The 15628-nt window shown below is 41.1% G+C and overlaps 1 protein-coding gene across 1 annotated transcript; it reads left to right on the top strand.

Moving 5' to 3' along the window:
- Positions 1-2820: 2820 nt before the first annotated feature.
- LOC309978056 (transcription factor A, mitochondrial-like) lies at positions 2821-4711 on the top strand (the record flags this gene model as incomplete). The annotated part of the gene is made up of 2 exons (XM_082864411.1): positions 2821-2832; positions 4016-4711. The coding sequence occupies 2 exons, from the start codon at positions 2821-2823 to the stop codon at positions 4709-4711; spliced, it is 708 nt and encodes a 235-aa protein (XP_082720537.1).
- Positions 4712-15628: the final 10917 nt, after the last annotated feature.

Genomic DNA, 15628 nt, shown 5'->3' on the forward strand with positions numbered 1-15628 from the left:
CAGGTAAGATTCTGCTCCAACAATTCTAAAGTGTGGGCTTTTCTACACCACTGACCAACTGTCTGACACAGGCTGTGTGTCCTATAATTCAACTCCACTCTGGCACTGTCTACCCACAATTCAACTCCACTCTGACACTATCTACCTGGAGATAGTGTCATATCCCACAGGTTAAGGGCTCAGTCCCACAAGACTGCCCTCCACTTCAGATATCAATCACAAATCCAGGTTATCACCTGTACTTCTGACCAATTGGCTGTATATCAGGGGTCCCCGTGACCCCCTCCTTTGGGTTCAATCAATTTGCTAGAGCAGCTCACAGAACTCAGGACACCAGTTTCCTCACTAGATTACTGATTTATTACAAAGGATATTAAAGAATATGAACCAATGGCCAGATGAGGAGATACATAGGGCGAGGTCTTGAACAAAAGAGCTTCTGTCCTTGTGGAGTTTGGGGCCCGGCATGGTGGCACACGGAAGCATTCTGGTTCACCAACCTGAGGGCCCTCCAAACCCTGTCCTTTTGGGTCTTTATAGAGGCTTCATTACATAGGCATGATTGACTAAATTATTGGCCACTGGTGACTGATTCAACCTCCAGCCCCTCTCCCCTCTGGAGGTCCCCATCCTTAGGGATTTTCCAGTAGTCACTGCATTAACATAAACTCAGATATGGTTGAAAGGGGTTTGTTATGAATATCCAGACACCTTTATTGCTCTCATCACTTTGGATATTTCAAGAGTTTTAGGAGCTCTGTGCCAGAAATGGGGAGGAAAACCAAATATATATTTCTTATTATAAATCACAATATCACACCAGGAGAAAAACAAGATCAACAGTATAATTAGGAATGACACCAGGTGATTGTAATCCTCAGAGAAACCTGGGAGACACGGCTTTTACCAGTTATTCACAGATCAGAATGAATTCATTTAGGATTCTTTCTGGGAAAGGCCTCTCAGATAAGGAGAAATCAAAACTGGAACAGATCCTGAGAGGAGGCTCCAGAAGGGCAGAAAAACTTCAGTTTGCGTCACAACTGTGCCCACAACTAGTAAAGCAAAACCTTCCCCTGGGTTTCCTTGTCCTTGCTCCAGGAGCCCAGAAACTGGCTTGAGGCTCTGTGGCTGGCAGCTAAGCTGATTTCCCAGTGGAAGCCAAAAACAGGAGCCGTTACTGTCTCCATCCAGTTGGTGATTTTCCAGGACTTTCTCAGTGCTCTGTGACCAAAACTCCCTTTAGACCGCTCTCTTCAGAGTTCCCCCATCTTCCCAAGCAGACCTCTTTCCCAGCAGTTAAACACGGTATTGTCACTGTTTTCCTGTTTGTCTCTCCGGTGGTGAGAGCTGGACTGGGTCTTAAACACCTTCGCACCCCCTGGGGTGTGGCACTGTGCCTGATGTATTGTCGGTGCTTCTGTTGTGCCGACCTATGAACTTGTTTAACGTCTGCTTCACCTGCTTGACTGGGAGCTCACCGAGGGGAGCCACGGTTCAACTCCGTATCCTCATGTCCTAGCCTGGAGACGTGCACAGGGTCATGGGTCAGCAAATGTTTGTTGAAGACCAAATGGTCTCCCTTTCGGTAGCGCCTACGTTAGCTACTTCCGGAGAGTTGCAGGCTGCTAGGCACTGGCACCGGTAGTCTTGAGACTAGGATTCAGGGAGAGCCTATTGCTCATAGCCTTGATGTACGTGTGCTCCTTTTGACCTGAGCTGAGTTTGAGAAGGGCCTTTTGAAAAGAGTGGGGAATATGGCCTAGTTCTCCCAGTGCCTTGAGGCAAGCGCTGGGACTGGAAGGTGTGGCTAAAACAGGATTGAATACCAACGAGGTTTCGGCTGCATTCTCATCTGCTGACCATCCAGACACGTGGCAAATCCAGGCACACAAAGGCATTAAAGGCCATACCGTTCACCCTAGATTGTTCAGCCATGTTCAGCTATATTGCATTGCTATTCCATTTTGGAAACCTTTGCCCAGAGCTCCTCTCCTGTTCTTGCCATAGCTCATTTTGGAAAAAATTAAGCAATAAAAATCACAGTTGCAGGCATTTGGTAGCAGGGTAGAAAGAGAATTTTAACTGCCTAGAGTACTTTTTGCAAAAGTAGGGACTGACTTCATTGTCCCACTAACTAGCTGTATGAACTCAGGCCAATCCTTTCTTCAGCCTGGGCCTCAAAACTCACCCATTTGTACAATAAGGTGGCTGGACTAAAATGAGTCTGCGGCAGGCCTGGCCAGAAATCTTTGTTCAAGGTCCAGGAAATAGATTTTTCTCCTGCCCTGATTCCCCACCCAAACTTATAGAATCAACCACAGAAAAACTGTTCTGTATTTCTCCTCCCCTCCACCCCACACAACCCACATTATAAAAATAAAAGTTACTAAATTACTGATTAGTCAAGACCATTTATTGAATTACCTACTAGATGTCAATACTACGTACGAATGATTTTGTTTTATTCCTTAAATAGTAGGAGCATTTTCCATGCTCCAGGAGCTTGAGATGATCTCAGTGACACCAAGAGAAACCTATGACTTAGTGAGCCTGTGGGCAGAGCTAAGGATGGTTTGTACCTTCTGTTGTGGCAACCAGGCTACCTGTACTCTTTGCATCTATTGGGTTACAACAGTTGCACAAGACTCTCTATTCACTATGCCAGAAAAAATTGACCAAGATAAGGAGATGGTCTTAGGCATAGTATTAAGGGGAAAGAGGTACAAGTCAGGAATTCCTTTTGAAAATAGAAGGCAGCTGTGGAATGAGACATGTGATGCTGAGTGCTTTCCGAGAAGAAGCATGGAGTCATGAGCTATGGAAACTGGGGTGAGTTGCTTAACTTCTCTGAGGTCAGATGCATCAGCTATGAAGCCTTCTTTCAGATGATAGCCTGGATAGAGGAAATAATGCATGGTTGTAAAGAGCCTAGAACGTAGAAGGAAGGCACTCAGTACATGTTAGTTATTACTATGAAGAATCTGAGACCCGATAAAGAAAGAAAAGCCATGAGCCACTGAGACTGGTCAACTTAGTTACACAAATTCAGGGGGAGTCCATACTAATGATGGTGTAGCCCAGATACTGGCTTGGGGCATCCCCAATTCCAGCCCATGTCTCTGCACTCTTCAGAGGATTTCCATGCTTTTACATCCTCATACTTCAATGCCTCCATGCTCTCGGACACTTGTGCCTGCCATTTTGGCTGTCCTGTGTCCAACCCAGAGAGGCTTTGCCATTTCCTACAAGAAATCCAGATACTCAGCATTTTCTAAATTTGGTAACTTGACTGAAAATGCTCAAGGTTGTCAGGGAGCTCCTACATCATGTCCTGGGGAGCTGACTGCTTTCTTGTCTACACCCTTTCACTCTGTTCCATCCCAAAGCCTGTACTCCCCGTGACCCAACCCTTAATGCTTAGCTCCTCGACTTGTCTCATAAATGGTAGAGTGATCTGGGATTTTCTACCTAGTAATCTGGTGGGTGCTCAATGAAAATGTATTTATATTTAAAGCTTAAAACTGCACTACAACTTTTGGGCCACCCTGTTGAGGGAACGTGCCAAAGGGCGGCACTAAAATTTCATTAAGCATCCAAGATGTATAACTTGTCACACTCACCTACTTATCTACTCACTTCATGGGCAAACTTGGAAGGCAGACTGAACTAACACTGAAAACAATGTTAAGGTAAGCACGCACACCACAGCACATCTGAGAACATGTCATCATAGAAGCGCGGATGATTTCAATGACTGGGATGGATAAGCCGTGGCAGGGAGATCCTGCAGTAACACATACTTAAGATGTAGCTTGTATATAATTATACTTCACAACAGCCCATGTGATTTTGTACTTCAAAGTGACCAACCCTATAATCCAGTTTTAAGTATTTTCCAAACGTCCACTGCAGAAGACAGGTGTACCGTACTGCAGCGCAGTGGCTTAAGAGCATGGATAAAAAGCATTCCGATCCGGGTTAAAACCTCATCTTTGAGTGGCGGGCATGACAGCAAATTCGGGAGGGTTGCTCGAGGGTTCAAGTCGTCATTGCTGGGGTTGTTCTATTGCGCCAGTGGGGCGTGCTGAGTGCTCTGGGAAAGCCAGGAGCGGCCCTCTGTGAGGGCTGCGGCCGTCGACTGCGCTCTCTCTTCAGTTTTGCGAATGTACCAAGCTGCTTTTCAGCCAACATGAGTGGTTATCCAAAGAAGCCTATGACTTCATACATTCGATTTTCTAAAGAACAGCTACCCATATTTAAGGCTCAGAACCCAGATGTGAAAAATTCAGAACTAATTTTAAAAATTGCCGAGCTACGGAGGGAACATCCTGATTCAGAGGAAAAGATATACAAAGATGTTTACAGGGCAGAATGGCAGGCATACAAAGAAGAGAGAAACAGAATTCAAGAACAACTACCTCCAAGTCAAATGGTATCTTTGGAAAAAGAAATCATGCAGAAACGTTTAAAAAAGAAAACGTTAATAAAAAAGAGAGAGTTAACAATGCTTGGGAAACCGAAAAGACCTCGCTCAACTTATAACATTTTTATAGCTGAACGCTTTCAGGAAGCTAAGGATGGTACATCACAAGTAAAGCTGAAAACTGTAAGTGAAAACTGGAAAAATCTCTCTAGTTCTCAAAAGCAAGTATATACCCAGCTTGCTAAAGATGAAAAAGTTCGTTATTGTAACAAAATGAAATCTTAAGAACAAGTTGTTGAAGTTGGAAGAGATGATCTTATACGATGCTCAATGAAATACCCAGCAAAAAATGACCCTGAGAAGTATTAAAATAGAAGACTGAGTTACGTTTGTAATGGGTAGACACAAGAAACCAATTAGGTCTCAATACCCAAAGCTGTTGTAAAATTACAATGGATAAAGTTGGTAAACGTTTATATTTAATTCCTTTTCTGTAGCCCATGGACTTCTGCCAGCCAATTCAATACATTTTGTATTGGTGTCTTGCTTTGGAAAACCCAAACTGATAAGAGTTCATGCGGAATTTATTTTGTGTTTAGGAACTACTGAGCATCAAAATAATCCATGAAATGTAGCAGTGAATCATTTTACCTTTGATAGAGGTAAATCAGACTGTGAAGTTTTTTATACTCCATGACTATGGAAAGAATATTCTTGTTTCCTTATATTATGGAGCCAGGAGTTTCCTATTCAAAAGTGTCTCAAAGTTTGTAGAAGCCATAGTGTTCTATGATATAATTGTGCATTTTTAAAAGAGCATCCAGAACTCATGTTGGTAAATTCCAAATCCTGGGTATAATTCATATTGTAGTCATAGTTGATGGTTGTACATGCAAGGGACTTCTGGTGTCAGCTGAAACTTTTATAAAAGGGATAGAGAGATTTATAAACCTTTTCCCCATTATCTTTTTTCCTAAATTAAAAACTAAAAAATTATGTACCAAATCTATGCATATTGTTTTATATTGCATAGAATAAAAATTTAAGTGTTTCCTAATTATGTTTTAAGGTGAAACATTCATTTTACAGGTTTCTGGGGTTGTTTTTTTGTTTGTTTTCTAAAGTAGGAATTTGTATTCTGAATTATTTTTTCTCTTATGTGAGTATATTTATCTAGAAAGTGGAGAACTTATTTGGTATAAGTTTTAAAATGAGAGATCTAAAAAACATAAGTCTCTAGACTTGGAACCTGTAGTTTTTAAACATTTTGCATAACATAAAAAAGCCTATATAAGGGACAGCCAGCTCTGGCCTGTTGGCCAAATCCAGCCCACTGCCTGTTTTTCATGGCCTTGCGAGCTAAGAATTGTGTTTACAATTTTAAATGGTTAAAAAAAAGAATATTTCAAGACACATGAAAATTAATATGAAATTCAGTGTCCATAAGTAAAGTTTTATTGGAACACAGCCATACTCGTTGTTTATGGCTGCTTTTGTACAACAGTGACAGAGTTGACTAGTTGCTACAGAGAGGCATAGCCTGCAAAGACTGACCGCTATACCGTGGAATGAGACGATCTTATTTGCTATGGCTCAGTAAAATAAACCTTAAGAATTTGCCAGTTAGCATATAAACCTTACCATCTTTTAGCAGCTGTTTATCCTCTTAGGAGAGTCAAGCAAAGTTTTCAAAATCCACACCAGCTTTTTGAGCAAAATATTCAACTGTCATCATCAGTTCACAGGAATAGGATAACTCAAACTTTATATTTACTTTATATTATACAAAATATTATGCCAAAAAACTGTGTATTCTACATCTCCAGAAACAAATGAAGATTTTTGTAGTTTGTGGATAGAAACTAAATAAAAAGTCACGAAAAAAATGACTTGTTACATACCAAACTTGGCAAAGGTAGGGACTGTAGAGAAAAATATAGCTTAAGAGGAAGCCTAAGATTTAAATATATGAAGTTGAGTTTATTCAAACAACTTTCCTCTGTGGATAGGAATACAGGACAAAGTCTACCATTAGGTAAATAGGCGCCATGAGGCTAGAGTATTTTGGGAAGGAAGGGTTAGGGAAGAAAAGGACGTGTGCTAGTGTCTATCACAAGCTTTTCTCAATTAGGTTTCCAGGAGAGAATTAAGCCCTAATTCCCTATGGCATCTAGAATGGTACTGATTTTGTATCATCCGCAGGAGAATGGAGAAAATAATCACTCAAATAATTTACTGTGTTCTGTGCTTCAGATGAGCCCAGTGAGCACATAGGAGTCAGTGTTTGTAATGAATAGGATAGAATGGGTGAGGTAGAGAAATGAGTTATGTAAACACCTGCAGGACAAGTGTAGTATAAAACACATCTTTGCAATTACTTTCTGAGCTCTTTTAGCATTTAAGTACCTATATCATTTTGTACCAAACACATTCAAATCTTATCTTCCCGAACATACTGGGAAGTTCAGTGTCTGGTAAGTTCTTAAATATTTACATCTTAATATAGGGAGCAAAAGTATGAAACAGTGAAAGGAGCTAGAGCAAAACCATTTTATGATAATATCATTTTATTTGTTTTTCTTTGTTTCTAAAAGAATGTCATTGTTAATACTTTAAATATTAAGATAATCTGATTTCACACCTTTCTTAATAAACTTCAGTACCTGTTGAAGACTGGCATGCCATATATCAAATGCCATCCAGTTTAATAATATACACAAATATTCTATTGTTATAAAGAGTAAGAGCTTACATCAATAACCAGTGGCCAGTCATATAAAGCCTTACTTTTTAGACTTTTCTTAAACTGACCCAACAAAGTAATTGCTATAAGAGCTAAAGAATAGTGCCAAGGGAAAGGATGCTGAGGAAATGAAAGCAGTGTTTATGCTGTCTGAGCAGTTGGTCATAAAGAGATGTTTATACTTTTGTTCATTAGAATACCAATATTAGATTTTTTGAAATAATTTTGTTTTTTTTTTTTTTTGCGGCACGCGGGCCTCTCACTGCTGTGGCCTCTGCCGTTGCGGAGCGCAGGCTCAGCGGCCATGGCTCACAGGCCCAGCCGCTCCGCGGCATGTGGGATCTTCCCAGACCGGGGCACGAACCCGTGTCCCCTGCATCGGCAGGCGGACTCTCAACCACTGTGCCACCAGAGAAGCCCTTTTTGAAATAATTTGATGACAGGGGTCGGTGTGTAATTATTTTACTTTCTGATGTTTAAGGGATATTATGTGCAAACTCAGCCTACTGTAACCATGTAATTTTGCTATTGCTTTTGGCTAACTCCTTTTTTGGTAATGCCACTTTATTTTTACAGGGCATATGCTTTTTTAAATAGTTGGCTATGAATGTGTATATTTAAATTTCTGAATTAAAATGATATTACTACAAATGGAAAAAAAACACCTCATCTTTGACACTTACCAGCTGTATGTGACCCTGGGCAAGTTTGTCTCTTTTAGTTTCAGTTTTCTTATCTGTAAAATGGAGAGATTATATAAACGTTGAGGTTCTCAACATAACTATACAAAATGCATTTTTAATGTTAACATTTGGAGTAAAATCAGAGTCTAGATATATATTTGGAATCAGTAACTTTACTAAATAAGTGAAATACAACATTTAAAACACCCAAACTCCATGTTTAAGAAGCCAATTCTAGTTTAATCTGGTTATACACACCCAAACAAGTTCCTAGTATTTGAAGCAAACCCCCCAAAATAAAACTGAGCATGTATAAGAGATGATGGGATGGAGAAGATAAAGAAGGAGTGACAGAAGAAACTGGAGGGGGGAATAATGGGCGGGGTTCAGGAGGAGAGATTGGGATCTAGGTCTCCGTTGATAATGATGGTGGTGGTAGTGGTGGTGGTGGTGTATGTTTGTGTGTTGGTTGAGTAGGAGTCATAGAAGTTTTGAAAAGGGTGGAGAAAGCATGAAATTGTCCTTGCAGAAAGTGGGAGAGCAAGCAGACCAGAGAAACAACATAGTCTTGCAGCCATTGTTGATCTCATCTACACCCCTTGCTTCTACCATTTATATGTCGCTGGTTCCCAGATCTGTACCTCCAGCCCATGCACTTCCTCTAACCTCCAGGCCCACATATCTCACTGACCACTGGATAACTCCACTTGGGAATCACACAGGGCATGTCACTCACTGCATCCAAAATCAAACTCGTGATCTTCCCTCCCAAACCAGGTCCTCTTTTAGTCTTCCTTATCCAACATCCATCTTGCCTAGGAGTCATCCTTGTTTTGTCCATTTTCCTCACCTTCTACATTCAATCACCAAATGCTATTGATTCAATTTCCTTAGCATACCTTCAGTCTAGCCCCGTGATCCCAGCCCCCTACTCAGCACTTTAGTTCAGGCCAGTATGACCTTGTATCTGGACTATTGCCAAATCCTCCTACCCACCTCCCCCACTCTTTATTTTATTTTCCATAAACAGAGTCATCTTTTTCAAAAGCAAATACCATGTCACACTTCTGTTAAAAACCCTTCAAGAGCTTTTCACTGCCCCCAGGCTAAAGAACAAAACTTTTAGCTCTCCCGCTTTCCTTTCATCCCGACTCCCACCTTCTGTCACACAGTTCATATTCCCAATCCCCTTATCCTGCCCCACTTCTTTTAACGATAGCACTTACCACCTCTTACAGTCGATATACTTTATTATGACTATTGTTTATTCTCAGTCTCCCCCCTCTAGAATGAGACCCCCTCCACGAGACCGTGCATCTTTGTTTTGTGCACAGCTATATCTGTTATGGGCTGAACTGTGTCCTCCCTAAAATCCATATGTTGAAATCCTAACCCCCAGTACCACAGATCGTGGCTGTATTTGGAGGGAGGACCTTTAAAGAGCTAATTAAGGTAAAATGAAGTCAGGTGGGTGGACCCTAATCCAATATGACTGGTGCCCTCAAAGAGCAGGAAATTAGGACACAGACACATACAGAGGGAAGGTGATGTGAAGACACAGGGAGAAGAGGGCCATCTACAAGCCAAGGAGTGAGGCCTCAGAAGAAACTAACCCTGCTGATGCCTTGACTTCCAACTTCCAGCCCCCAGAACTGTAAGAAATTAAATTTCTGTTGTTTAAGCCCCCCACCCCGAGTCGGTGGTGCTTTGCTATCACAGCGCTAGTGAACTGAAATAATCCCAGTCACCTAGAACAGCTCCTGGCACACAGCAAATATTTGCTGAAAGAACAGATGAATGTGAGGCCCAGCGTGATCTGGCCTCTGCTGCCCTCTCTGACCTCGTCTCCTGCCCCTTTCCCCTTGGATCTCTCAACTCCTTCCAAACAGGACTTTTCTGAACTCCTCAAACATGCCATACCCTTCCCCCTCAGAAACTCTGTGCACTGTTCTCTCTACCTGGAGTTCTCTCTTCCCCAGCCCCCATGTCAACACTACAATTTCACGCTATTCATTCTTCAGTTCTCAAATTAAGTTTTAAAAAATAGTTTTCATATAGATTAACTGAAGTAGAATGGATATACAACAAACTACACATATTTAAAATGTACAATTTGATAAGTTTTGACATATGTGTACACCCATGAAATCATCACCAGTCAAGATAATATAGAGATATACAGATACATAGATATATAGATATATCACGCCCCCCAAAGTTTTCTCATGGCCCTTGTTTAACCCCTGCCTCCCCGCCTTAGCCTGCTCTTCAGTCAACCACTGATCTGCTTTTAGTCACTACAGATTCGTTGGCATTTTTGGCACTTTATTGAGGTATGATTGACACACGAAAAGCTGTACACATAGGGCTTCCCTGGTGGCGCAGTGGTTGAGGGTCCGCCTGCCAATGCAGGGGACGCGGGTTCGTGCCGCGGTCCGTGAAGATCCCACATGCCGCGGAGCGGCTGGGCCCGTGAGCCATGGCCGCTGAGCCTGCGCGTCCGGAGCCTGTGCTCCGCAACGGGAGAGGCCACAACAGTGAGAGGCCCGCGTACCACAAAAAAAAAAAAAAAAAAAAAAAAAAAGCTGTACACATTTAATGTCTAGAGTTTGCATGTTTAGAGTTTTATATAAATGGAATCATTTAGTATGTTCTTTTAATTTTGGTCCGGCTTTTTTGACTCGGCATAATTATCTTGATATTCATCTGCATTGTTATGTGTATCAAAGGTTCATTCCCTTTTATTACTGAGTAGCATTCCGTTGTATGTATATACCACAGTTTGCTTAGCCATTCAGCAGCTGATGGCCATTTGTGATGTTTATAGTTTGCAGCTATTACAAATAAAGCTGCTGTGAGCATTTGTATACAGTCAGCTTTATTCCTATTTTTTTCTTAGGGAAATGTTTTCCATCTCCCGGATTAAGTTAGGTCCTTCTGTTCTGCTCTCTCATCCATTCATTTCCTCTTTCTCTGTAAGTGTGTATTTGCTTAGGAGGAATGTTGTGTTAGTTTGGAAGAATGATTTTGATAAATCACTCAGGAGAGTGAGACCCACAGAGAGGCAAGAACAAGAACTGATTTTTCTCTTGAGTGGGATGGGGATAAGGAGGGTGGAGAGAACAAAATCTTTGGATTCGTCTGTTATAATTTGACGCATACACGATTTTGTGACAATTTCAAGTGTATTAGGCTTTTTGTTTGAGAGATTGGTAAGAGACCATAAGATCAATTTTAAATTGATCTACATTTCTTTTAATAAAGAAAGGGTCTAGTGCTGTGATTTCTGCTTATTATGGGATCCTAGCATTTACACAATTTTCCTGTATCCTTTATCCAAATATCCACTAGCTAAGACCTTCTACTTGCCCCGTTATTCCTGTATTCTTCCCCCTTTTACTATTGCAATCTGCTCCTCTCAGAACTCTCTTGTTCGATGACTGGCTTCTGGATCTGATTCAGCAACTCAGGACCTAGCAACCCAATGGAGGTAAGAGACCCACCCAGAAGCCTGGCTCAAGTTCCAGGCATACAGAGCCCTGTTTCCAATCCTGCTGGTCCTAAAAATATACCAACCATTGGCAGGTGGCTAGGCTATTTTCAACCTTGGGGGCCTCAGGAATCAAAGGATTCATGCCAGGCCAGGAAGCGAAAAAGCAAGTCCTTATTGGTGGGCTTCAGATAAAAACAGCTGTCTTGTGGCACGGGTTCAACTCATTCTCAAATGTCTAACTGGCATTGCCAGTTGTTTCCCTTTTTAGGCTCAATCATATTTTCCATTTCCACTCTAAAACATGAACCTGGGACGGCACATGCAGGTATTGGGAGGATAGGGTGGGAGGCCAGAGAAATGTTTTTTTTTTTTTTCAACTTGCCCAACTCTGTGTTGTTCTCAAGTTACAGAGGAGTTTTGAAATAAGTTACAGAAGAGCTCTGAAGTTTCTCTACAGTTTCAGGCTTAAACATCACGCATGTCTAGAAAGTGAGTCATGGTGCCTGCCTCTGCTGGCAACATTAAAGTACTATTATTATCATCCCCATTTTATAGAGGAGGAAACCTGAGGTTAAATAACTTGCCCAACTAGAAACTGGCAAAGCCAGAGCCAGGATACAAACTCAGATCTGTTGGACTCCAAAGCTTATGCTCTTAATCTATACTGTTTCCAAGTGTGGTCCTAAGATGTCTCCCAGAATTGTATTAAGTGGATGACCACCTTATAACCAAATCATGTCATGCAATTTCAGCATCAGAATTTGCATTTCTATTTACAATCATAATAGTACAAAGAGTACTCTTTTAATTGTTTTGGATCCAAGAGAAAAGAACAGAGGTAGATCTAATGCATAAATGATGTATTTGTTCCAAATGAAGGTGGATAATATCATAGTTACTTCAGAGGAAGTGTTTTAATAATGCTCATACCAGTATTCACATTGGGGAAAGTGATTTAGTTTCAGCAAAACAACATCAACCATCATATTAAATTAATGTTTGTGATTTGAATTTTTGAAATTAATGTTCAAATTTGAATTTGTAGTTTTGTTTGTGTTTAATATGCAGAATCAATCTGGTTTACTGTTGTTTAAGTATAAGCATAAGGAGCTTATGTCTTCTTTTATGTTACCATCTATTTAAGTAATATTATAATAAAAGATCGACACTGAAGGTCTGAAGGAATTTCTTTTCCAACAGAAAGTGTTCACACATTGCTCATATTTGAGGAACTGCTGTACAGGGAGTTGAAGACGGTAAAGAGCTGCATGACTGTCCAGGGATTCCCGTTATTGGAATTTTGGTTTTGTTGCTGTTATTACCTTGGAGATATCTAAAAGGTTCAAGGTGACCCTGGCCTCCCTTTAACCACTTGTCGCATGTATGCAGTAAAGCTGTGGGTCTTTGGCATCCCTTGAGTATTCGGTCTAGCTACTATATCTTAGTCATTTGTGTTTTATGCCATTGCTAGTAGACTGTTTATACTGTTTTCTCAGTTGTTTCTCCAAACAAAAGTGATGCAGTGGCAGGACTTGAGGCAAGAAAAGAGAAAAAGAAAGGAAGAGCTCCTGTTTTCTTTCAGTTCCTCTAAGTTGCATGTTACCTCCTTTCTCTCTACTTCTATCTTCTTGCAAACCTGGAAGTAGTTACGAAATTGAGCAACAGGTGGTGCAGAATGATTTTCCACTCCCTACCTTCCTCAAAAAGAAAAAACATAAGCAAATCAAAGTTCCTTAAGGAAGAACTGGAAGGCCCCATTCCATCCCAAAAGTGAAGGGAGATGTTCGGGGTGATGCAGACTGGGACTCCAACTCCAGCTTTGCAATTTATAAGCTATGTGATCTGGAGCCAGTAAGAACCTCGCTGAGCCTCAATTTCCTTATACATAAAATGGGAGTAAGATAATAATATTTCTGACCCCATAGAGTTGTCGTAAAGATGGAAGTAAATGACATAATGTACGAGAATCATCTAGAGAGTGCTTTCAAATCTCCTCAAATCATCTTCAAATCTCTTCCCCAGAAGCACTGCACAAATCTTTTATGAGCTTAAATTCCCTCTGACCTACAGAGCCGATTTTATTCTCTCTGTCCTCATTCTTTCAGGGCAGACACATGGAAAAATGTTTAAGATATAATGTTAAGTCAAAAAAAAAAGGTGAGGGGGAATAAAAGTGCAAAGTGCATGTACACAAGGCTTGCAGCAAGGCCTGGGACTTTGTCTTTGCTGTAAACTCAGTCCCTAGGACAGTGAGTGCCTGCTACATGCTATGGCATAATAAATACCTGTGGAATGAACGATGAACTGTGGAAACATCTGGAAGCAGGTGAACGAGGACTGAAGGAAGCATCTGGGAATGAAAAATATTGGGATTGGGTTAGAGCAGAGGTTTTCCCTCTCCCTCTCTCTCTCTCTCTCTCTCTCTCTCTGTCTCTCTCTCCCACCCTCCCATCCTTCCTTCTGTCCTTCTTTCCTTCCTTCCTTCCTTCTCTCTCTCTCTCTCTCTGTCTCTGAAAAACTATAATGTTATATTTCCAATGAAAACATGGGAAAATAAATGCATTCTGTTGGCCTTACAGAAAAATGCACATCAGCTATTTCAGTAAGGCACACCAAAGGAGCCACGAATGTATTATTAAATTATAATCCGGTGCTAAGCAGGCTTTACTGGGAATGTTCCTTGGTCCTTTAATTGTGCTCTAAGGAGAAAATATTCAGAACATTTCAAAGCATTCATGCTTGTCAAATAAACATAAAAGAAAGGGGCGATTTGGCAGTGGGTGAAATGTCATGCAGGCTTCAACATGTGAACTGAATGGAGCTGCTATAGAGAGCATGACAAGCGAATTTATTAGAATTTGTTCTTGAAATAATTTACTTTTAGTGTGTAGACAATGGACCTTGCTCCAAGCTTTTGTATTTAGACTCTTAAAGTTTTGGATGTACCTTGAAAGAGTTCAACCTGTTCATTTTACAGATAAGAAAACTCAGCCCCATTTGGAGACGTGACTTGCCAAGGTCACATTTGTACTTCTATCCCTCGACATCCTCATCTCCATCATCCCCTACGCTTGCAGAGCACTTCAGAGTTTTCAAAGTGTTTTGACACATCTTCTGGTGTCTCAGGCTCTCCATGAGTTAATGGGGGATAATTAATTATCCTGGGCACTACCCGGCGGGGGGGCGGGTAATGCCCAGTTAATTGGGCACTACCTCATTCAAGGATATTGTAAGAATTAAATGAGATAACTTAGCCTTCAGTAAGTGCTAGCTATTATTAATATCTTTATTGGGATAAATACTATCTTGTAGAGTCTTGTTCACAACCTTGGGAGGCGGGCAGCACAGGCCATCATTTCACTTGTGAGCTATGGAAGGGCAGAGGGGTTAAGTGGCTCACCCGGCTTGTAAGTAGCACAGTCACATCTGGTGGCACGTTCTGCCACCCAATGCATTGGTCAACACCTTCAAGATCCTTTGCAACTCTAAAATTCTGTAGTTCCTATAGAAAGGAGTCTCGTGGTCAGCCTTCTTAAAACTTTTAATGTTTTCCGGCTCAGAGAACAAGAAAGTAGCAAAGCGTAGGGCTCACAGGAGATAACACTGAAAAGAGCCAGCTTCCTAGGACTAATAAACCAGTGATGTCCCATCTACCACATTTAATTCGTGCCAGTTCAACTGAGCGTGCGTGCCGCTCCTCCCTCCCCACCAATACAGGAAAATAAAAGAAAGACAAAGAGCGAGTCACTTGCTGTTCCACTCAGTGAGTAGATGCAACAGGATGAGCGTGAGACAGAAGGAAATCAGCTGGACAGGATGTACGCAAAGGCACGGAGAGTGTACCTCAGGATATTAGTAGGACTTTTCGAGAATAATTTTAATGGGATTTCGACTTGACTTTATAATGTCACCTTCACATTAGATGTCACACTACTACTGCTATTAATAGCTACTACCATTTGCTGTGCAATTACTATATGCCAAAGTGCTAAGTGCATTATTTCATTTAATTGCTGTAACAATCCTATGAAGTAGGTACTTAATTATCCCCATTTAAAGTGGGAATTTATAATAATAGTAATAATAATAAAAATAGCTACAACTTCTTGAATATCTTACAGTTCAAAGAGGTCACTTGTCCAAAGTCTTAATAGCTCTCAAGCATCAGATCCAGAGGTTGACCTCACTTCAGTGAGGCTACAGACATCACTCATCAAATGTGAAAGGCACTGAGATGTGATTTCTTATTGGTCATCATAGCCCTATGGAAACTTGTGTCTAAA

The sequence above is a fragment of the Leucopleurus acutus genome (assembly GCF_964270905.1).
Source record: "Leucopleurus acutus genome assembly, chromosome: X".
NCBI lineage: Eukaryota > Metazoa > Chordata > Mammalia > Artiodactyla > Delphinidae > Leucopleurus > Leucopleurus acutus.